This window comes from Danio rerio, chromosome 8 (assembly GCF_049306965.1).
Source record: "Danio rerio strain Tuebingen ecotype United States chromosome 8, GRCz12tu, whole genome shotgun sequence".
Lineage (NCBI taxonomy): Eukaryota > Metazoa > Chordata > Actinopteri > Cypriniformes > Danionidae > Danio > Danio rerio.
In genome coordinates, this window is record NC_133183.1 from 31,662,708 (window position 1) to 31,687,079 (window position 24,372).

The 24,372-nt window shown below is 36.6% G+C and overlaps 2 protein-coding genes and 1 long non-coding RNA gene across 12 annotated transcripts in view; 2 read left to right on the top strand and 1 right to left on the bottom strand.

Annotated features, from left to right (window-relative positions):
* grid2 (glutamate receptor, ionotropic, delta 2) overlaps window positions 1–8,991 on the top strand; it is a 704,448-nt gene extending 695,457 nt beyond the window's left edge. For 5 of the 10 annotated variants that reach the window (XM_073909341.1, XM_073909342.1, XM_073909347.1 and 2 more), the window contains one exon: window positions 6,622–8,991. In XM_073909341.1, the coding sequence (XP_073765442.1) occupies window positions 6,622–7,050 (429 nt within the window). In that variant the 3' untranslated portion in view covers window positions 7,051–8,991. 10 annotated transcript variants of the gene reach the window in all.
* LOC141375650 (uncharacterized) overlaps window positions 2,419–24,372 on the bottom strand; it is a 53,190-nt gene continuing 31,236 nt past the window's right edge. Inside the window, exon 3 of the long non-coding RNA XR_012384428.1 lies at window positions 2,419–2,522. This is a non-coding gene — a long non-coding RNA (uncharacterized lncRNA). The remainder of the gene's footprint in view (window positions 2,523–24,372) is intronic.
* On the top strand, window positions 13,541–15,178 carry atoh1a (atonal bHLH transcription factor 1a). Its single transcript, NM_131091.2, has one exon. It carries the CDS (start codon window positions 13,661–13,663, stop codon window positions 14,537–14,539), a length of 879 nt encoding a protein of 292 aa, NP_571166.2. The 5' UTR covers window positions 13,541–13,660; the 3' UTR covers window positions 14,540–15,178.

A 24,372-nucleotide genomic window follows, 5' to 3' on the forward strand; every position in this document is an offset into this window, starting at 1 on the left:
TTATTTGGCAGTAATTTGACCCCCATTGTCCTATGTTCCAGAGTGTTAATGTTGGACCTTGTGCTGTATATATAAGCATGTGTAGTTGTAGCTGATGTAGTGGTTTAGTGACTCTCTCTTAAGTAGGCTGGACTCTCTGGCAGTCTCTTTCTGGCCCAGTGGTTGGATCATGCTGAGACGGCCTCATTCCTCGAAGCACTCTTCCAGACGGCTCATCACAGTATAAGCACAAATATTCACACAGACACATTTTAACATGCACGGTACACTGAGCGAGAAGGGTTCAAGCCAAAAATGGACAGGCAAGGAAAATGCAAAAAAAAAAAAAAAATTGCCGCATTACACATTCATGTCACTGATGGTTTTGGTTTCATAGTTAAAACCCTTTAGTTTGTAGCAGAATTTATTTAACTTTTTTACTGCATAAAAAAGAGATAAAGATAAAAAAGTAATTTTTTTTTCTTAATAATAAATTACTGCTACTATTTAAAAAAAAACGTTATTTTGCTTTGAGTATAAAAAATAGTTATATTTAGACAGATTTATATCACATAAAACACTTTAATTAAGTTTATTTTTCTTCCCTGATTAGAAAATAGAGGTGTTGTTATAAACATGAATTAGAAAATTCATAGAAATGTACCTAAAATGAAATGTGACCCTGGACCACAAAACCAATTTTATTTTGTGTGGGTTTATTGTTTTGTAATTACCAAAAATACATTGTATCGATGAAAATTATAGATATTTTTGCCAAACATTAAAAAAAAGTAATGAGTAAAGTTCATATTCCATGAAAATATTTAGTAAATATCCTACTTTACATATAGCAAAACTCGTTTTTACGAGTTCCGCTGAACTGTCTTTCCATTATAAAATTGCTACAGTACCAGGTCTGATTTCTTTAAAAATCAGTGATTTACAATGTCTGATAGATATACAATATAAATTGCGTGTCAAACCAGACAAGAAGCACTTTAGTGAATTTAGTTTTCCCTCACTATATTTTTAAAATATGACATTTTATTTTAACCCAGTATTTTCAATGGAGTTTTTTGCACTTGCCTGTTGATCCTGATGCCGTTAGCGGTTACACGGTCTTTCGTATCGTTTTACGCTTGACTAACTAAATAAATGCTCAAGTATATTTAACTGAATAATTACATCACAACATTGATGCTGTAAAAGAAACCTTATAAAATTGAAAAGGTAATACTTTACAATAAGGTTCATTAGTTAATGCATTTACTAAAATGAACTAATCATGAACAACACTTGTACAGTATTTATTAATCATAATTGAACATTTACTAATGCATTATTAACATCCAAGTCCATGCTTGTTAACATTAGTTAATGCACTGTGAGTTAACATGAACTAATAATGAACTACTGTATATTCATTAACTAACGTTAACTAACATGAAAAATACAGTAGTAAATGTATTGTTCATTGTTTGTTCATGTTGGTAAATGCATTAATTAACATTAACTAATTGTAATATGTGACCATTGAAAATAGTCACATTGAGCTTTCAACAGAAGTTTATTGTTGGCTGAAAAACACTAGCTGTGCATATGACTGGTTTTGTGGTCCAGGGTCCATATATATATATATTCATGTCATTAAATTCTATATGAATTAAATTCATGTCATATAATTCTATATTATTAGCTAAGAATACAGTAAAACAATATGAATCTTGGCAGTTTTTAACAAAATGACATAATTATATATATATATTTATTTATAATATTATTTTTAAATTAGAAGTTAATGATGTTTGTTTTATTTAATTCTCAAACAAGGCTAAAATTCTGATTAAGATGATTTTTTGCAGATTTTGTTAATGTCATCATTGTACTTAAAGTCATTTTGGCACGTACATCCTAACCATTCCTCCATCTTTCAGCATGATGAAACTTTCTCTTTGGTGTGTCCGAGTGTCTGTCTTTAATTCTCCCTGACTGCTTCCTCTTTTCCTTGTGATATTTCTTGACACCTGCCTAACAGGAGTGAACTGTGAATCAGAACTATAGACTGACTTTGTGCTTGTGTCTCTGTGTCTGAAACACACACACACACACACACACACACACACATTGCATATGCCATGGTGTTAGTTTGTCCCTGTTTCCTCTGTTTCTCTGATCGTTATGCTCCTTCAGTGGTGCCTCAAAATGATTGGATATGACAAGTCATCAAAACAACTTCCACCTCATTTTGAATTACAAAACCTATACTTTCAAACCCTATAACCTTACAAAACCTAAATACTTTCATAGCGCACCACTTGCCAATCCAGAGCATACGTGCAGGCGGTTCAGAGAACCCGAGGGGTTTTGCTGTGCAGAAAGCCATTTCACTTGCTAAGCTTTGTGTCTTAATCATTCCTGAAAAAAGCAAATGATGAAACGTTTTTCACTTCAGATGTCTGCTGTGTCATTGATATATTGTTGCTGTCTGGAGTCCTGCGGCCACAGTATGAGATCTGCATTCAGATAGATGACTGTTTTCCAGTCTACAAAGAAAAAAAAATAGACATATCTTTAATTCTCAACAAAAAAAATGCATTTATATGATGTTCACAGTGGCTACTGAACATTTGACAGTCAGACCTCAGCATAATTAATAAAGGCCGCCGAACGCCAAACAGCGTGTCAGTCATTACTCTGAAAATGTTTGTATGTTTTTCAGAAAACACCAACAACAAAAAATCATGTTACTCTGCTGTTAAAGCCTGAAACAACTTTTATTTTGTCGATTTTGTTTTATAGATAAGTACTCTGTGTTGAGGGGTTAAAGCGGGCGTGGGAGAGAAATGCAAAATGCCATTTTTATCATCTCACACTTCCAGGTATCTGGCTCCTTGGACATAAAAGAAAAGAAAAAAAAAGAAAAAAAAAGAAAAACAACAACGTCTGTGTGTGCTGACTGTTTGTTTGTTGTCTTTTTCTACTCATTCCCCCACCTCTCTTGAAAACAATCTCTTCCCCATCCTGTCATATGCCTGCCTCATGTGTTGGGTCATCCTTTTGTATTTCCACAAACTCGCTCACAACACACACAGACACAAGCAGACGGACCGTCTGTGAGGCAAGACGAGCCATGTCATGAGCCGCAGACTGACATCATGCTCACACTCAGGCCGTCCTCCAATCACCTGTCACCTGCATGCTGCGCCACACCCCTCGACTCCAAGCTGAGACACACGTTCCCTATCCCGCAGCGAACTGTCTTCTGCCAGCACTGAGCTACACTCTTTCCACACTTCTCCAAGCCTCGAGCCCACGTAGGTTATGAAATCGGCCCCCGGCGGCGAATGCGCTACGATATGTTTTTGTACGAGCTTACGCAATCAAGCATTTACTGCTGAAAGAGAATCCACCCGGGGAGTTACGAGGAAGGTCGTTACCATTCATTTCCAAAAACCTTGAGATTTACGCTGAAATCTTTGCTTGGAAATGCAATAATGTGGGCGCTTTTTGATACCAGTCTTTTTTTTCTAGCCCACTGAGATCTATCTCTTAGTGCCAGGCCGCATGGAGACTAGACAAATTTGGCTGAGAGAATGCAGAAAGGGGATTCTGCAAACCTGACAGGCAGTTAATTTGAGCTGCAGCTTTGGAAGGGAGCAGCCCATACTCAAGACGTTTGCCCTGCAAGCTGGCGTTCGCAAAACTTCAATATTTATATTGGTGCTGCACAGCCAGACTAAAGTGCCTAATTTACTGTTTGTTCCCTGTGCAGCCATTTAACTGTAGAATGTTGCTTAGAGTAGGTATTAATCAGGAGGCCTGGAACTAGAAAAGTCTTAATTAGTAAAATAATAAACTAATTTTAGCAGGTAGAAGGTTGTTTAAATCAGTGGTTTTCAATCTAAGGGCCTGGACGAGAATGTTTTGATGGATAAATATAAAACTAATTGTAACGCGACCATCATTCTCATTTCTCTCCATTAAAACTGATAAAATATTGTGCCGAATCATAACATAAAATGTGTAAATGAAATATATTATTAATAATCAGCTACCCACTAGAGGGCCTCAGCAGACTTCTAATGGAGCATACAACACCATAGGTAAAATGTTAGATATTTTACTTTGCGTGTGTGTGTATATATACACAGTACCTAAAATATGTGTTGTATTCTGCAACAAATTAAATAATAGTAAATAATTTTCACATTTTAAATAATATTTTCATAATATAATATAATTTGTCCTGTAAACTAGCTTCATATAATAAAAAGAAAATGGTATCTTTATTTCAAAGGAGGTACAAAATTATTGTTTCAAATAGAGGCCCTTTAAATGTTCACTGTATTTAAATGCAGTTTATTTTTGTCTGACTGAAATTGTACTAGTCAGGCTTTAGTGAAGTCAGAATAAGAGACCTAAATTATGTGCCTGTACAGTAGATCTTCAAGTTGTAGGTCTGCATTTTTGCATTTTGCACAAACATCAAAAGACAAAGTTGACGTGCATGCACTGTGAAAAAAAAAAGTTTGTATTTTTTTTTAATTCTGTAAAATAACAGACATTAAATTACATAAATTTCCTTACATTTAAATTTCCGGTAAATTTCCTTCATTTAACGTCTGTTATTTTACAGTAAATTTCTGTAATTATAGGCCTTTTTTATGTTTTTTTTTTCAGCACCCCAGCTGCTGGAAAAATATAAAATAAATAACAGATTTTTTTACAGTGTATGTTTTTAATCTTTCAGGTACTTGATAACACAGAGATGTTGTAGCTCCTTTATAACTTGCATGAACAATTGAAAACTTGCAAGACTGAGAACCACTGGTTTAAAGATTTGAAAGTAGCGCTTTATCCATATACATGAATCACACCTTGTCTCATAAAAAATAATAATAATAATAATAAAAATTTATTATTCAAAGCACATCAGCGCATTTTGGAAAACACAAGATCCCTGGTTAGCTCAACAACACAAATCAAAGAACAGCCTTCCCACAATCCCGTTTCCTTCACTCCTATGTCCTTTTTAACACCACCTTCCACCAATGTGGTGGTAGGACGGGTACCTATGAACTGCTCCTTGATCTCCTGTCCCCACCAACCCAACCAGGTTCCCCATTGCCCCTTTTTACTCAGGGCCACGCTGCCTGCCACTGGTGGCTGGAATCAACAAAGTGCTTTAAGCTGGTCCAAAACAGAGGCTTTTTTATCACGGCAACAATGTCAGCCCACCTCACCTCGTGAGTTTGTTTATTTTTGTGTTTGTTTGTTTGTTTGTTTGTTTTGAACAATCTATCTTTTTTAGTTTTACACTTATACACTTTCTGACAAAATGTGCAAAATATTTACCTGTAGGAAACCAAAGATGTCCACTTAAGGCAGGGGTGTTCATACCAGTCCTGGAGGGGCACTGTTCAACCTCAACGCACCTTACTGAAAGTTTTGAGTTTGCCTAGTAAGAACTTGATTAGCCATGTTCGGGTGTGCTTAAATAGGGTAGGAGCTAAAATATGAAGCACAGTGACACTCCTGGAGCAGGATTCAACACCCCTGCTTTAAGGGTACTGTCCCAGTAATAAGCTGTTTTACCACTAAAGTCACTTTTCTTGCATATTTTGTTCTGAGGGTGTAGTAGTGCAGGTGCTCTCAACTCTGGCCCCTGAGGTCCACTTTCATGTAGAGTCTAGTGCTGCTCCTGGAAAACAGGTTTCTTGCAGGCTTTAGATCCAATTAGAGCCTGTTTGTAGTAGATGATTGTAGTAAGAGTGTCAATGTTTGTTGTTTGTAGATGTTTGTAGTAAGTGTGAAGACCTTGGTCAGCTTTTTCAGGTGTCTTTAGTAAGAGCTAAACTCTGCAGGACAGTGGACCTCAAGGACCAGAATAGAGTACTCCTAGTCTACTAGATTAAATTGTGCAGGAATGTCCAATCTTGCTCATGGAGGGCAGATGCCCTGCAGAATTTAGAATCAACCAGCATCTGCAAGTCTCATGTGAGTCTAAAGATCTTGGTTTCTGCAGGACAAAGGTCCTCCAAGAACAAGTTTGGACATCCCTGAACTACAGTTTTGTCAGAACCGTGGTTTCAGATGGATTGAAAGTGGACAGGCTTTGTAGACTGTATTTCCAAAACTCCATGTGTCACACTACATCGATGTTGTTATTAGTCCAAGAACAGTACTAGTTAAGACTGATGTATTTTCATTGCCATAGCTCAGTATGTTTCCCTTTTTGTACCTCTCCCCTCTTTTTCTGTCTTGCTAACTACGCAAATGCTAAAACCTCATCGGACCTGCTAAATCTCCATCAATTCCCACCCTCAACAATTATTTTTCTTTACCTCGAACTGCATCCAAACTTTCCTCCCATGTTATTTGTTCAACAACTCCCTCCATTCCTTTACCTGCATTTCCTCCCACACCACACACACATCCATTTCCCTGTTAACCACCTCACGCTGTCCCGCTTCACTAACCCATCCTGCTCTGTATCTGCTCTTACGATTACACACCCCTGCTCTTCACTTTACACCTCTTTTCTCCTCTGATCCTGTAACAACCTCCGCTCCTCCTCCTGTTCTTCTCTCCTTCCTTATTTCCCCCACTCCACTTTCCTCCTCCTGTTCTCCCTTCCTTTAGGACGATAAGGAGATCGACCTGGAGCACCTTCATCACCGGGTTAACAGCTTGTGCACGGAGGACGAGAGCCCCCACAAACAGTTCTCCACCTCCTCCATCGACCTGACGCCCCTGGACATGGATTCCCTCCCGGCTGCCCGTCAGGCCCTCGAGCAGATCAGCGACTTCCGCAACACACACATCACCACCACCACCTTCATACCCGAGCAGATCCAGACTCTCAGCCGGAGCCTGTCAGCCAAAGCGGCAGCTGGCTTCGCCTTCGGGGCCGTGCAGGACCACCGGACTGGGGGGCCCTTTCGGCAGAGAGCCCCCAACGGCGGCTTCTTTCGCAGCCCTGTCAAGACAATGTCTAGCATCCCGTATCAGCCCACCCCGGCCCCCAACTTTAGCTATGGCAACGACCCGGACAGGGGCACTTCCATATAGATTGCAGAGATTCCTGGGTCTGCAAGTCGGAAACAAAAAAGAGATCTATGTAAATACAAATGTTCCTTTTCGATTGTCGTTTTCTCATGGCTTTCGCTCTTCGCGATGGAGCTTGTTTGCCCAGAACGAACTCGCCAACAGGACGAGGATGGAATAAATTGGTCGTTATTGTCATTGTGGTTTGTCAGGAGATTTTCTCTGTGAACTAAAAAAAAATTGCCTTTTGTTTGCCACATTCGATTTTGTGTGAGAAAGAAAAAATAAGACTGAAATATTGCAACGATGATATATGTTTAACATTTGGTTTGAATTTAGTTTTCTTTCTTTTTATGGAAAAAACAAAAAGACTCTTTCCAGTGTTTCCCAGAACTGCAATAACTCTGTTTGGAAGAATCTTGTCAACTCATCGACTGAATTTCGCTTCTGCTCAGTGCTCCCTCTAGTTGAGACTTTGAACATGGCACTGCTAAAACTGAGAGAAACAACCTGCTTTTCTCGAAAGCCTCGCAAGCGAGAGACTGTGTTCCCAAGGAGCTCTCTGCCATCTCACTAAAAGTGAGATCTACAGTACCTTGAGTCTTTATACGAACACTCCGTGGAACAGATCTGACTGAACTTTAAAGTCAAAATTTAAAAAGTTATTATACTATAGGGAGGGATGAAACAAATGCTACTAAATGTCTCTTACTGACTTTAAGTATAACAAATCTTTAATGCGTGGAATGTGTCTGGTCAGAGAGTTTTAACAAGAAAAAATGTTCAGAGCTGTATGTAGTTTTAGTTTTCTCTCTCCCTTTTTTTAAATGATTAGTTTTGAAATTGCTTCAGTGCCATCATCTTACGTTAATTTGCACCATTAAACCATCAAGAGTTTGTATTCACTTCTGTAGCCATACTCTGGATTCAACGAAAACATTCTGTAGAATAGCTTCATTGTATATGCCACAATCTCGCAGTTGTGCGTCATAGATTTTGGAAATCAAAGAGTGTGAGAGTTTTTAAACAAATTCTTAACACGAGCCTTAGGAGATGGGGCTTTTTTTTTACTTTTCAAGGGTCAGTCCTCAACCTATTACTACGCCATCTGAAAACGCTGACATGGTGGCGACTTTTGAGGGGTTATTTGAAATATCTTTCTATTTCATTTCATAAATGTTAAGGGGTAATATTTATCTAACTTTTTTTTAAGTGCTAATTGTTTAAATGAGGCCATCAAGGTTTGGTAAGAGTCAATTAAAAGAAAAAAAATACACATTTTGAGGACAAAAACAACCAATCCTTTTCACTAACATAAACTGTATTAATATTTACTAATGTTAGTCGTTTAGAATGAGCTTTCAGTTTGTTATCCTCTGACTAATTCGCAAATGTTGTGTGTAGAAAACAGCAACAGTGTTTTGACGCAAGCATTCTAGATGTACTTTTCTTAAGATATGATTACTGGAAGACTATAGGAGCAATTTTATTTAGTATCAGTTTAAAGATTTTTATTTAGAGTAAACAAAGAGACATTAAAGTGTATATTTTACATGCAGATAATTTTTATGTTGGATTTAAAGAAGATATAGAGTATAATATCTGAGTCTGTTAAGCTCAGTTTAGCCACTATCACATTACAAGAAGTTCTCCATGGTTTCTCTGACGGTAAGGCATTCTCATTCGACTTCATTTCGTTTTCGATTTGTCAAAAAGGAGGCAAGGTTTGTTTTTTTTCCGTAAAAGAAGCATGCAAAACCTGCTATGCCTGTAACATTTTTAATTTCATACATAGAATTGTACAGGATTACATCATTTTCGACTGATTATAATGTACAGTATTTAATATAGGCCTATTTTGTTGTATGTGTTGCATATTATTCAAATGGAACAAACTGAGGCCTCTGTTACAAGTGGCAAAGCTTTCTGTGTATAATTTGTCTAATAAACATGTTTTCTACAGTGGTTTTTGTTGCGTTTATCTGTATCATCAGAAATGTTGAACAGACCCAATAACCTCAGGGTGAGCTCACCATCAATATGAACACAATGAAAGCTTTGGTCAAAGGTTAGTCACTGCTGGTGTTGGTTGGTCTTTGTGAACCGGATTCATGCACTACAGGTCAAAGTGAAAGGCACCACAGCATTTGAAGTCATGCTCTGATGCTTGGAGAGTTTGTCGCCACAAGTCTGACCCTGAACCAGACGTATAGGCCAAGTTCTTGTACGTGGGTTTATTATTGCTGTTGATTAAGAGTACACTCAAAAAAAAAAAAAAAAAAATATATATATATATATATATATATATAAACAAATTTTTTTTTTGCTCGTTTAAACTACTTATTTAAAATTAGCTAAAAACAACACAATTCTTGAGATTTCATTGGGACAACTTGATTTTTTTATGTTCAATCCACATACATTTGGTAAAAGTGTTAATTCATTTGTGTTGGGACAACATGAATGAATTGTGTGGAACCCTGTATTTTTTACAATGTATAATGTTTAGACATGGGTATAGAACTTAAAATGAAAGTAAATTTAACTTTATTGAACTCATAAAGAGATTTCTTAAATACATAGTTCAAGTAAAAATGAAAATTGTCCATTAAGATGATGACTTTTTGTCTCAAAGTTAAATGGTGAGTTATATAATAAAAGTTAGCAGCTTCTGTGTGTAAAAAAATATGTATACATATATGGAAAAACAAAATTAAAACTCATGGCTTTTGATGATACTGTATATTCAGCTCCTGTGAAGCACAGATTAGTTTGTGAAGCCTTTTATTATACTTTCCATGTCAATAAAAATGAAACGTGCACCTATTCTGGATGCTGCAACCTATCTCAAAAACAAAATTATAATACGTAAGTAAGGAATTGTTTTTTTTACATATTCCCAAAGTGTGTTTGTTGAAGTTTCATATTAAAATGTTAGAATGTTGTAAATAATGTTCATTTCTAACACCTTATTAATCACTTAGCTTCTTAAGGCTTTATATATCATCATGAGCCACAGCTATTACGTTGTGCCTGTATGGATAGTTTTTAATATAACTCAAAATGCTGATATTGACTTTCATTTTAAAGCATGACTTTCGAGCTGACTTTCATCACCAAAGACCACGATTTTAACCTAAAATTTTCTACAGAAGAGAAAAGTTAATTATTTCTTAGTTGACCTGAGGATGAGTAAATTAATACACTTTGGGTGAACTATCCCTTTAAAAACTGCCATACAGATGTAGTGTAGCTTTTAGGTAGACAATGGCTGTCCAAAATTGTGCATTCCCCTGAGTATAGCACTGTAACAAATAATAAATAAATTATATTAAAAAAATAAGTCATGACTAGGCCCATGCGGAATCTACATGTACATTTTTTTGCCTATTTAGCCTGTTTATTTATTTACTTGTGTAAATGTGTGTACATTTATATGTATTCAGTTTTTTTTATTATTAATTTCAAAAATATTACTGACATATGAAAGTATTCAGTCAGCACAGTGGCACAGTGGGTAGCACAATCGCCTCTGCAAGAAGGTCGCTGGTTCGATCCCCAGCTGGGCCAGTTGGCATTTCTGTGTGGAGATTGCATGTGGGTTCACGTAGGGTGCTCCGGTTTCCCCCACAGTCCAAACACATGTGGTATATGTGAATTGAGTTAGCTAAATTGGCTGTAGTGCATGTGTGTGAATGGGACTGTATGGATGTTTCCCAGTGATGGGTTGCAGCTGGAAGTGCATCAGTTTTAGGTTAATTTAGCTTAAAACAAATGACCAAATTTTAATTTATGATTATTTTAAAAGATTTATTTATTTATTTTTTTTGTAAATTTTATTCAACAAACAAATGTAAAGCAAACACTATTTATTTTCACAGTGTACTTATATTGATTGTTTAATATGCATGTCCTATTGTCTTTTGGACTACTTTTTGAAGTCAGACATGCTTCTCTTGTCACATTCTGTTTTTACTTGCAGGGAAACATTTTTGATTCAGCCAAACAGTTAAAATCTACAGCATTATTTGCATTTCATGTTCCACGGGAGGCAATTTCCACATGAAAACAGTGATCATTCAGATTTGCTGTTTGTACTGCTATTTGTAAATAGCAACAATGTTTCTGAAATAAATTACCACTTGTTGTCGGTAGGTGCATTACATGTCCACTAGATGTCGCCTTTGTTGTCGTTTCAGTAGTTTTCGCTTCTGAACAGCTGTAAAGATGCTGCTCAAGTGCGCACCTGTTCCACTATTTGCAGAATCTGTGATTTTATTTTAGGTAGCGTGTATAAAGGAAAACTGTCAGTCACAATAAATGCTTGTAGATATACAGTCTATAATCCATTCATGTAATCTCATAAAGTGGGCATAATATAAATATTTTTTTTTTCTATGAGAAAGGACTTTTGTAACAAAGATGGCAAATGCATATATTACACATTTTCTATTAATGGAATGGCTTAGACATTAGTAATAATAATAATAATAATAATAATTATTATTATTATTATTATTATTATTATTATTATTAGACTTGCTTGAGGAACTCTAATATACTTTTATCAAGCACGCGATATCGTTGTTTCCCGGGAGACAGGAATGAAGAAAGCAGCACGCAGACTCGATTGCAATGGAAGCCCCCATCGAGACACATTTTGTGCCCTTTTTCCAAAGAGTTCTTCAGGCGTGTCGAATGGAACATTGAGTCTCTATTGTCCCGGGGACACTTTAATAATCGACGGCAGCAATCCTAACCTGTTGTTTGCTTTAGGAACTATTCCAAGACACACAAGCCGCCTGGATGAGGCTCCAGTTGGGGTGAAGATCAGGCGCCAGTCCGCAAGCCTATGCGCTCTATGAATTCATGAATAAGTGTAAAGAGACTAATGTGGAGATTTTAACGCCAGAAAACACGAATTAAGGTCTATAAATTCTTGTTTCGCTGACAGAAAAGGAAATACAGCGGTAAACCGGTGTCACTAAAGTTTGTCTAATACAATTTGTTGTCTGCACATCGTCCGGTGTTATACCAACTGCATGTTTTTCACTCTTTATGGTTTTATTTTAATAGCCTAACGAAGAAAGGCATTTTGGAAAGACATAATACAATGAATTTTATTAAAAGTAGTTTTTTTTTTTTTAACTAACCTAGATTTTCGATGGCTTTATAGTTCATAAAATAATAATTTTAAGTAGACCTGTCTGTCAAAAGGACGTAGGCTATTTATTATATTTTTTATTTATTAACGACAACAATAACTATTATTATTATTATGATTATTATTACTATCATTATTATTATTATTATTATTATTATTATTATTATTATTATTATTATTATCAGACTGGCCTTTTGCACTTGTTCTTTCTCTAAAGGGAGAAAGGGACTGTCGCGCCTCCATATCAAGTTTCTGATCTTTGGGAAGCTCTATTGCTGAAAGGGCGTTCCTTAAATCGGATCAAAAGGTTTTGAACTTGTTCAAAAAGGAAACGAAACTTAATCTGGTATTAACACTCATTGTCTGGATGTGTTTAATTGTGCGCCAATAGAAGAACAAATTATTACAGTTTGAGTTTAAATGTGGTTGTTCATCTACAAATAAATAGGCTACGCAAAAATATAATTTATGACTTCATAATTTACGAAATACGCAAACAAAAGGAACTAAATTAATAATAAAAAAGGGAATATTTTCGTTTGTATTATATGATTTATTAGATATTATTTACTATTATTATTAGTTGTAGTAGTGGTAGTATTCAGATTTATTTATTGAATAATTGTTGTGTTTCTTTAAATCTTTACATTGTTCTGCTTTTAATTTACAGAAGTTATTTGCATTTCTCGTTCCACGAAGAACGGACATCTATGGAACATTTACATTTCCCAAATGGTTGAATTCTTTCGACTTTTAGAATAATCTTCAAACTATAATAGCATTGTTTTTAAAAGCTATCCTCTAAAAGATTGTTTGGGGTAACTAAAAGGTTCTTGTGTGCTATTTTTTGCAAACCAACTCTCTTCAAACTTTAATTTTAAGTGTGAAGACGGCTGAATACAGTTGCCTGTGTTTACGAGCATTTAATGAAGAAAAGTACCTTCAAAGCACGATGTTCTTAGATAAAGATTTTTGATAACCTCTTTTATTCCATTTTAGACCGCCGAGGTAAGTTTTGTTTTCCTGTCGCGTTTAATAGACTATCTAATTTCCAAAACATGGCGTGAGGAGGCCCGCCACATAACTTTATTCAGTCTCCAACTTTTTGAGTACGTCCTATGGGACGACCCATTGTGATAATAATTCTCTAGTTAAACAGGTTTGAAGCGCGACATTATGGAAAAAAGGCAGAGTTTGGGTATAATAACCTCTCTCGGGTTTACTGCGACTTCTCATTGGTCGCCTACACGCGCCTGCCCCGCGTGCTCTTATTGGTCAAAGCGCCACGCGACCAGCTTGAGAAGGGGGGCTCCCCGGCGCGTGCCGTTTTTAAAACCGACGAGTCGCACTGAGACATCAGTAAAGAAATCCCCTTCACCACAGGTGTAAGAAGAGAAATCTTCCCAGGCAAAATATCCGTCCCTGTATCCATAGCCACAAACTTTCCTCCCAAAAGCACAAACCAACAGAATGGATGGAATGAGCACGGATACAAGAGAGGTGGTTGAACTCGACGTCCAGCATTCGAGCTTGGGGCGGGGGGAGCAGAGCGAGTACCCACCAGCCTTGGCACTCATGGCCAGCAGTGACCCACGCGCCTGGCTGGCTCCCGTGCAGGCTGGCACCTGCGCGGCACACGCCGAATACCTGCTGCACTCGCCCGGCTCGAGCGCGGAAGGCGTGTCCTCTGCCTCCAACTTCAGGAAGAGCAGCAAGAGTCCTGTCAAAGTACGCGAGCTCTGCCGGCTTAAAGGAGCTGTGGGGGCAGATGAGGGCAGACAGCGGGCCCCATCCAGCAAATCCACCAACGTCGTGCAGAAACAGAGGCGAATGGCTGCCAATGCCCGGGAGAGGCGAAGAATGCACGGATTGAACCACGCGTTCGACGAGCTGCGCAGTGTCATCCCAGCCTTTGACAACGACAAGAAACTCTCCAAGTACGAAACCCTGCAGATGGCCCAGATCTACATCAACGCCCTGTCCGACTTACTACAGGGCCCCGGTGCTAAAGCCGACCCGCCAAACTGCGACCTGCTGCATGCCAACGTGTTAGAAACGGACCGATCTCCCAGAGGATCACCGGGCGTCTGTCGGAGAGGCACGGGCGTGGGTTACCCGTACCAGTACGAGGACGGAACATTCAACTCTTTCATGGAGCAAGACCTCCAGTCGCCCTCTGGAACGAGCAAGTCTGGTTCGGAGGCCAGTAAAGACTCGCCTCGGTCGAACCGGAGTGATGGAGAGTTCTCGCCTCACTCGCACTTCAGTGACTCAGACGAAACGCACTTGGAGCTGCAGAGTGAAGACGAGCTGTCGGAACTGAAACTGGCCAAGCGCCGCGCTTTTTAAGAAAACACACCGCCGGACTGTCCCTCAATCGTGTCAATCGCATATCTGGGCTTTGTAATGGGTTGCTTTATTTATCCATTTGTTTTATGATCTTTTGACAATGCTGTTGTTGTGTCTGACGCCAATAGATTTTAGTTGCCTTCTCGTGACATTGACCAGACCCCTACGCCATGAGAACTGCCGCGAGCAGCAGTGCCATGGGCTCGAATGTCATGCATAAAACTGTCTTCCGCAAACTGTTTTGAGACTATTCATTCACACATGATTGTCATGGACCTATTTCACAGATACGATTGATTTTGAACCCTGTAACAATTTGCGACTTCTAAAGTTTACTTGCACTTTAAAAAACGGGCCGTAGGCTTGAGAAATATTCTTTTTTTCATGGAACAAGAAATGATGTGTTTATGTAGAAGTAATGCCAATTTGATGAATATATTTAATATAGCCATTAGATTTTGTACATCCGTTCATTTTTAATATTTGATTTCAATGCAAAGAAGTTGTGTTCTGCTTCTGTAGCTGAAGTAAGCTATTTATTCGTTTGCCTTGTCAATTTTTGTGTTACATTGGAAATGAGCTGTTTTGTTACTCTTATGATTTGTTTTATTGTAGGAATAAAAGAAAAAACAAACATGATTCTGTCTCTGCAGTCTCTTGTTATTTTTGTGACTCGTTTTTGTTAGGCAATATGTTTATCACGATGATTTTAGTTTTGTCTTAGACATTAGATCCTATTTAGGCTATGTATTTATTATTATTATTAATTATTATTATTATTATTATTATTATTATCATCATCATTCAAAAACCACTTGTTGGTCATATGTAAATATTGCAACTAAAAAGTGACTATATCGATCTAACTAATCAATTGAAGATTAATTATTTATACTCATGGTAGTGTTCGAATAAATTTAAATTATTTATTGTACATAAAATTAAATGACTAATATTAAATGATTAAATCAAAACTTATTTTGATTAATGGAAAAAAAATAATTAAAATTAATTAAGTTTGGTAAGTTCAGCGGTTGTTTGTCGAGCCATATAGATTAATAAATTATGCTACAATTCATAATGACAGAAAATGTATTTTACTACACACACACACACACACACGTGTGTGTGTGTGTGTGTGTGTGTGTGTGTGTGTGTGTGTGTGTGTGTGTGTGTATATATATATATATATATATATATATATATATATATATATGTGTGTGTGTGTGTGTGTGTGTGTGTGTGTGTGTGTGTGTGTGTGTGTGTGTGTGTGTGTGTATGTGTGTGTGTGTTTGTGCTGTAAAATGAATTTTCTGTCATATATATAACAAATTAGTTAAGATAATTTATATATATATATGACAAATTAGTTTATTGGATTAACAACAGCGAGTTGACAAGCATTTTGAACTATACAGACTTATTTTCTTTACTCTTAAACATAAACAGATTTACAACTTTATAAACTTTTAAATGTAATTATGCACGTAATTATTTTCATCAGATGAATGCACACATAATAAGCTTATTTAGAGTTAAATAATTCAGCTCATGTATCAACACAAATATGGGCAAAAACGAACAAAATTAGATCCACTTTAATTATGCAACATTTTCAAGTATGCTACGATTAATATGCAAACTTTTTTAATACTCCCAAAATTTGCCAAAGCGTAAACGTCATATTTACATTAATAATAGCTTTTGTTTAGGTTTAACTTTACAACCAATCAGAATTCATTAGATAAACTATTTTACTTTAACTCGTACACTTCTAAAAAATGAAAGCAGAAAACTTGTGTTTTTAGTGCTGCCCGTCCTAACATGTTTTATTTCCAAACACCATAGTTTCAAACATGACAACCACTTCTCTAAAGACGTTCAGCTTAAACATTGAGGTTTTTTTCTTGTGGCTCATATGTACGTTGGTATGTTGCCAACTGCGCCCGTGCCAACTGTCAGCTTCTCTACCCCCGAGCCTTTGCAAACATCATGGATAATTTGGTTTGCGATTGAACGCTTCTAATAATCTTCTTATCCATGTCTAAACTCATGTTCATTGAGGGTTTTTAACTGTAGTTGAAGCGTTTATTAATTTTTACAAAATAGTTGGCCAACCCGTGGCAAGAGGTGTTGGGTGTCCTCCTGTAAGCACGCGCTGTCAGCTGGTGAGCGCAATGACTGGAGTCCCATAGGACCAGACTCAAGAGACTATACACTCGCTCAGTGAGTCGGGCACACACGCGCGCACACGCCCGCCAGCACGCACACAACTGCACACACAAACACGCACACTCAACTCGTATATCTTAGACTGAAAGGGCACTTACAAATAACCTTTTGTTGTTTTTTAGAGAAAGCAAAACTTCTACATAACTCTAAAATCTTTATTTGAACAACCTTTCTTTTTTTAACTAAAAGGAGAAACAATACTTGCAATACTTTAAAACAAAATTTATGCTCATTATTACACATCCACATAAAAAAAATATTTACTCGTTTTAATATAAAGTACATTGCACATATTGTTATTTAAAAATGATTAAACGAATTTGTCAGAGATACAGCATACTGCGAAGGTTTGCTGCAGGAGCAGAAGGGATAAGTAATTTTCCAAAACGTTTTTCGTCCGTTCCCTTCAAAGACTTCATTGGAATTGCTCAGGAATTATTAATGAAAGTGGGCGCTGTGTACCTGCATTTTGCGTCTCCACCCCTGCATTTAACCAATCATCTGAGCCTGTGATACCTATCCTGATTAACATCGAGAATAATAGACAATATCATGCACACGCTCGGTGTGTTAAATTATTCACATCCTTATCCATAATACCTTTATCTTCTGGTGAACCGCGCGACCATCTGTGCCGTCCTGGTACATGCGACCCTCAAACTGCAACGCGCTCAGATTTCTCGACGCTTTACAAACTGTAAACTAATCGAAAAGTTTTTTCAAGCATAATTGCTAAGCATAAAACTGGCTAAATTTCCTTTAGGCTTTCTTTCTTTCGCGTTACATAATGTGGCTGTTTTTTGGTTGGTTTGTTTTTTTGACGGAGACCGCAGGTTTATTTCTCACAGAAGTCTAGATTAGACTGCACGTTATTCAGTCTTACCGAACTAAACCCAAAGCTTTCCACAAGACCACCCTGTCAAAACATTATTTTCTTTAAGGAGCCTGACAGCTTTTATTTTATTATAGAAACTTTTATGCGCGCACACACACACACACACACACACAAAAACATTCAACATATGTAATGGATAGGCTACATGTTTGACAATTGAAACAAAGTTTAAACCGGCATTTACATTTTAAGTAAATCTTACTCTAATATCCCTCATATCTCACATGTACGTTTAATGCATAGCAATAGCATACATATTGGGGTTTGCTCTTTTATTTAGGCATCACCTTAATCCTTTTTTATATTATTTTGACGATTTGGATACATTGGATTATTTATTCTGACAAACTGTGCTTTATTTTTTAATATTAATGAATATTTTAAATGTTTTACGCTTTGGTGGAAAATTACAATTTCCGTGCGTTCTGCGGGAGACCCATCCATCTGTGTCTGAAGCTAATCTACATAATGTTTTCCACAATCAGCAGTAAAAAGAACATTTATTAGAGATTAGGCCTATTTATTAATTAGCTAAATCAGTTTGCTTGTTGTAATGGGGAGGGGAATTTTTAAAACTTATTTTGCATTATAGTATTGTGCACTTATAAATAAGTGTCAGCTGACCCCCCGCGCGCCCTAGCCTATATCATCGCATCAGGGCGACCAATATCAACCTGTGGCACCAACGTCTTTTTCGTTTTTCTCATAGAGTATTCCTGACAACAGCTGGTAGACTGCGTGAGTTGAAGTTTCACATCTCATTAAATATTGAGGTAGAGCGTTGAAGGAAAAAACATAAACAAACACCCCCTCACTTCTTATGCAATGCGCCGGCGCAGAGAATCTGAGAGGCTCTTGCACAGAGATGATATCGTGTTGCTCTTCAACTTCATTATTACCTTCGCAAAATAACCTATAACTTTGAGATATATAAATTTTAATGTGGCTTTGGTGATTATAATAGAAGTACAGGGTGATTAAAAAAGAATACCACAACTTTCATATTGATGTCTCTCGAGGGTATATTGAACATATAAACTTGTTTTCTACTGAAAAAAAAAACTTTAAGTACTCTTCACATTTATTAATTACCCAAGGTTTCATCATGTTTCTTTGATTAAACACAGATTTTCAAAATTATGGTATTCTTTTTGAATCACCCTAATGCTTCTTATTTGAAACGTTTAATGATATGCTATGTAAACAGAAAGGCTGAAATCTCCATCTCACACATATGTGGTTTTTGTGAGCCAGTGACAGAAAATGTACACGGTAAAACAAATTCTTGGTGCCTTAATTTCTTTTTAGTTGAATCAAATGAACTTTTAGTCATCTTAACTCACATCAATCAAACAGACTAAAATGTTAATTTAAACTTTGTATAGCTTAAAAAAATTTGTTGAAACCTGATTAACTTTTTAAAATAAGTTAAAGCAAAATAAAATATTAGTTGTATTAAATTTCTGTCATAGTCTTTTTACAGAAGAGCATAGTAAAATAAAATATTTTACTCTTTATGCATTTAAATGTTGTCTGTTAATTAAAACATGGCACTTTATTTACCTAATTTGTACATTGAAAAAAATATATGATTAGTTGGTCCTGACAGCATATGTTTTTCGGTCATTGTAACTTATTAATCATGTTCAAACTTAATTGTATAAGTTACGCAAGCTGTCAGTTTAACATAATATAAATTCAATGGACTCGTTGATTTGATTTAGTTTTTTTTTTTTACTTTTACTTTCTCAACTCTATAGTGACGGACAAGTAATGAAGAACCTTCACTGTGAAGATAATGATCCAATTCATTCAGCACAAGACAATATGTGAGCATGTAAAGTGTTAAAAAGTGAGTAAAACTATGTAAAGTGCCAGCAGAGCACATGCTCATTCCTATGCTAAATTGAAAAGTGAGGTTCCTAACTTCACTGGAGATAAGAGGAGAAGGAGGAGCCAAGAAAAGGGCTCGGACTCTCTGGGGACAGAGAAACAAAAGCTAAAACTGGGCCGTAGTTTCCATCTGCTTCGAGACTGTAGAAACAACCAGCGAGCAAGACAGAAAAAAAAAAACAGAGAGAGGGCATGTGGGGGTGAGGTGTACAATACATTCAAAAGAGAAGAAAAAGACACCTTTTCATGCATGTTCAGAAAGTGAATTAGAAATTGAGAAAAGATTCAGTGACGTGTTATAGTGCCGATAAAGAGTCACCGTGGACTGTGTTTGCACTGATATTCCAGGTAACTGCACCCATCCTGCTATTGTGAAAAGAGCATTTGGATGTCAGCTTTTGGAGACAACACTGTGAAATATTAATGTCAAGTAATGTGTTAGAGGCCTTTGTTGACAGATACGCATACACCTGTGCATGTAGCACAACTACGTGGTTAAAAATGCTTTGTGGCCTTTTTAAAAAAGATTGTTATCTAAGCAAGGTTGGAAAATAATAGAAAACGTCACATGAGCCACTGAATAAGAGGTATGAATAATGCATAGGCTTCCTGTGAACACTAGTCTGCAGTCTCTGATGATGCATATCAATGTAACCAAGATAGCCAAGGTTATTCTTGTGGAATCATAGATAATGTTATCCTTGAGTGCTTTTGACTTGCATTAAGTAGTAAAAAGTAGCTTGAAAAGAAAGATATAGACTTTTATAATAATGATTTGTTTAAATCAATCAACAGCTTTTGTTTCATCTATTGATTAGCACAAAGAAAATAATACAAGTTGAATGAAAGTTACACTCAAAAAATGATGTTTGCAGTTTGTTCAAACTATTTATCCAAAATGAGATGAAACAACACAATTCTTGAGTTTTTTGGGAGGACAACTTATTTGTTTTATGTTTAATCCACTTAGATTTGTAAAAACTAGAAGTTAACTTAATTCCTTCATCTTGTCCCAACACAAACCTAGCATTTTTACAGTGTATGGCAGGGCACCTACAATGAAATGGAATGTAGCCAAAACCATTTCTATAGAAGCATTAATTAGTCTGTTAAAATTAAAACTGTAAAGTTCAGTTCTTGTCACTTATGGTAATTTTAAGGTGTTGCATTGTTTACACTTCAGAATTGAATTTATGGCACCTTGACCGCTTTGAAAACTAGTTACACATAATTGTGTTACACAATTTCATAATAAAACAAATGTAACTGTATTCCATAAAAAAAAAAGTGAACCTGCAAAATGACACATATGAACATTTTGTTTGTAAAAAGCTGGAATAAAAAAACAACACTTCAATATGGCGACAATGACTGTTTTTACTCCAAAGTGCACTTCAGAGGATGATATAGCCATGTGGAACACATCAAGATTCTCATGTGGCCAGATGAGTATTTTAGGGCTTTGAATCATGATTCTTAATCTTCTACATTAAGTGTGGACCAATACGAGCGTATGTAATAAATTACAGGCTGCAGTTCACTCAACAAAAACAAGAATTTCTGAATTCTGCTATACAGCTTTGTTTGAAATTACCTGCATATGCTGTTGAACGAGCTTAAGTTGTACTGAAATAAATAGTATTAATAATAATACCAAATAATACTGAAATAAATTTTTATTAATCTGCTGCGTTGCCTGTGGAAAAGATTTGTTAGATTTGCATTAAAAATTCAAAATGTAATACAATGTAATCAGTTACATTATCAAATTAACATATGAGTTATACTAATATGTTAAAAAAGGTAACTTGTAAACCTTTGATGCATATACTGTAATTGAACTCTGTAATTTAACAAAGTGAGCCAGCAGGCATACAACATCATAAGACGCTAGGTTAGATTTAGGTTGTGACGTCAGGTCACCAAAATTCAATATCTAGCCATTGTCAACGGACAATGTTATTTTTGATGTCCAAAAATTATGTCAAATGACGATATTTGAATGATGTTAGGTTGTGTTGGAAAGTGACCAAACTCAAATGTCGAGCCAACATCTTAAACCAGTGTCATATTGATGTCAAATACTGACATTTACTCATCAGGTATGGCAACCAAAATCCAACAACTGATAGTCGTATAGTGGTAACATTCACACAACGTCAACCTGTAACATCATTAGACGTTGATATTTGGTTGATTTTAGTTTGGACATTGGACATTGATTTTGGCCTGACGTTGGGTTCTGACAACAACTGATTTTCATTTCCAAACAAAATGCAACATCACCATGACTTTGGTGTACAACGTCAATCTGACATCACGTTGACATCCTGTGTCTACTGGGGACATTTATTACCATTTCCAAGTCTGAAACAAAAAACACAAGCAAGCGGTGATATCGTGTTCAATGATTAATCAAAAAGACAACCATTTGGAAGGGCTCTTCCTTATACCCTACATCCAATCAAAGGGTTTACACTACGCCATAGTGATTAGCCCTTCAAAATGAAATGCGATGTATGACACCAAATAAGTTCCCTGCAAGTGCAGATGAACATGGGCACCCAACGTGTCCATCAGTTGTATATTTCAAAGTCTTTGGCCAGTTTTGAGCACTTCGTATTGAAACGATACTTCAATATGGTGGCAATGACTGTTTTTACTCCAAAGTGCCCGTAAGAGTGTGATATATCACCTTTGGAAAGCATCAAGAGTCTCATTTGGCCAGATGAGTATTTTGGGGCTTTAAATTAGTCATGATTAGCCTCTTCTACATTAAGGGTGGATGAATGTGAGCATATACAATAAATTGCTAGCTGCAGTTCACCTAATGAAAACAAGGATTTTTGAATTCTGCGATACAGTTATTGTTTGAAATTACCTGCATGTGCTCTCTTATGAGTTTAAGTTGAATTGATATTCCTTTTAAAAAAACATGTATGTGATGTTATATCATATATCACACTAGTTAGAAATAATCTGGAGAAAAACTGTAGGGATTAGTTATTTGTAAGATTGCCTTGTCCACCTCAACTCAGTGTCTTTCAGCATGCCGTAAAAAGAATCTGAAAGGGCAGTGGCAATTCTTCACATCTTTGTTCCTCCTGTGGCTGCTCTTTTGTGTCTGCGAAATGTTCAAAGTGAACGTCCCTACACCAACATGAGGCTTCTTGGGTAACCGTCCCATTCAAGAGTGCACAATGGTGAGGCCAATTATATTGACGTTCAATGCCCTTTTGAGCATCAGTTACATTCATTGTAAAGATATGGATGTGTGTGCATATGTATAGGAAACACCTAAACTGTAGGGGCATTTATTCTTTTTGTTGACTTCCTCAAGGGGTTGGGTTTCTACCAGCGTGTCATTCCCTTTCCGATGAACGAGAGGTTGCGCTAGTCAATGGTTGAGGTAAAAAAATCGGCTCTCGTATTGCTAGAGGCACTTTTTAAGTCACACCTCAAAACATGAAGAGCAAGTCTTTCTTTAAAACTTGCCGAGAAGGATTTGACATATAAATTACAAGGAGGCAGCGATGATAATGATTTGTGGTGTGGACCCCCTGTGTTGTGTGTGTGTGTGTGTGTGTGTGTGTGTTTTATTTAGTTTTGTTTTGTTTGTTTTTTGAATGCAGAAATTTAATGCCATTTAAACAGACAATACTGCATAATGACACCATAAAAGAAGGTTCTTTGACATCTTAGTAAATTTATACAAATAAAAATAACATTTACATAAGTATTTACAGTTTTTTGCCATCCTAAATAGCAGACAATTACTGAATTAACATTGAACAGTCGAAAGATTGAAACTGCATCAGGTTTGCACCCTTAAATAATGTTTTTTAATGATAAAAACCAATTCAAGAACACTGAGGCTGTGAAGTTAATGAGGTAGTTAAGTGATTAACTGAGTGTTATTAAGAACTGATGATGAACAACTGCTGTTAACAAGCAGAATCACTGAAGGAACGCAACACCTTCAATTTGACATTTTTGTGTCATACAGGTACAAAGGCCTTAGTCACATTTTCTGAAAACATTAAAAGTAATTCATCTTTATTCTTATAGCACTTTTGCAATGTAGATTGTGTCAAAGCAGCTTAACATAGAAGTTCTAGTAAATTTAAACTGTGTCAGTTCAGTTTTCATAGTTGAAGTTCAGTTTGGTTAAGTTTATTGTGGTTTAAATTTCACTTCTAAAAGTCCAAAAACTGAAGACAAAATCTATTGATGCGCAGCTCCACAAGTCTAAAACCAAGCAAGCCAGGGGCGAGGAACAAAACTTCACCAATTGATGAAAGTAAAGGCAATAAAAAAAAATGCCACATAAGACAGAACTAGAGGATTGAAATGGGTAGAGGAGCGCAGAGCCTGTGGTTGTTAAGTAGGCAATTGACAGTGCCTTGAATTTGATGAAAGAGACAATTGGCGCCCAGTGTAAACTAATAAATAGAGGTGTGATATGCACTCTTTTTAGTTTGTTGTATACCACTCTCTCTGCTGCATTCTGGATCAGCTGTAGAGGCTTGATGGTGTTGGTTGGGAAGGCCAGCCAAAAGTGCTTTGCAGTAGTTCAGCCTAGACCAGTAGTTGAGCACCATGTTCTCATGGAAAGGGTCTGATCTTCCTTATGTTAAATAGAGCTAATCTGTACAATTGGGCAAGTAAAGCAATTTAGTCAGCAATTAATGTCAACTGGTCATCAAGAACCACTCTTAGGTTCCTGAAGGTCATGAAAGGAGTTATGGTCGAGGTGTTCAGCTGTATGGTGAAATTGTGGATAAGTGTGGGGGAGGCCAGGAATATTATCAGT

What these genes read in the sequence shown, in the direction of transcription:
- atoh1a (NM_131091.2), top strand. Translation starts at nt 13,661, where the DNA reads ATGGATGGAATGAGCACGGATACAAGAGAGGTGGTTGAACTCGACGTC.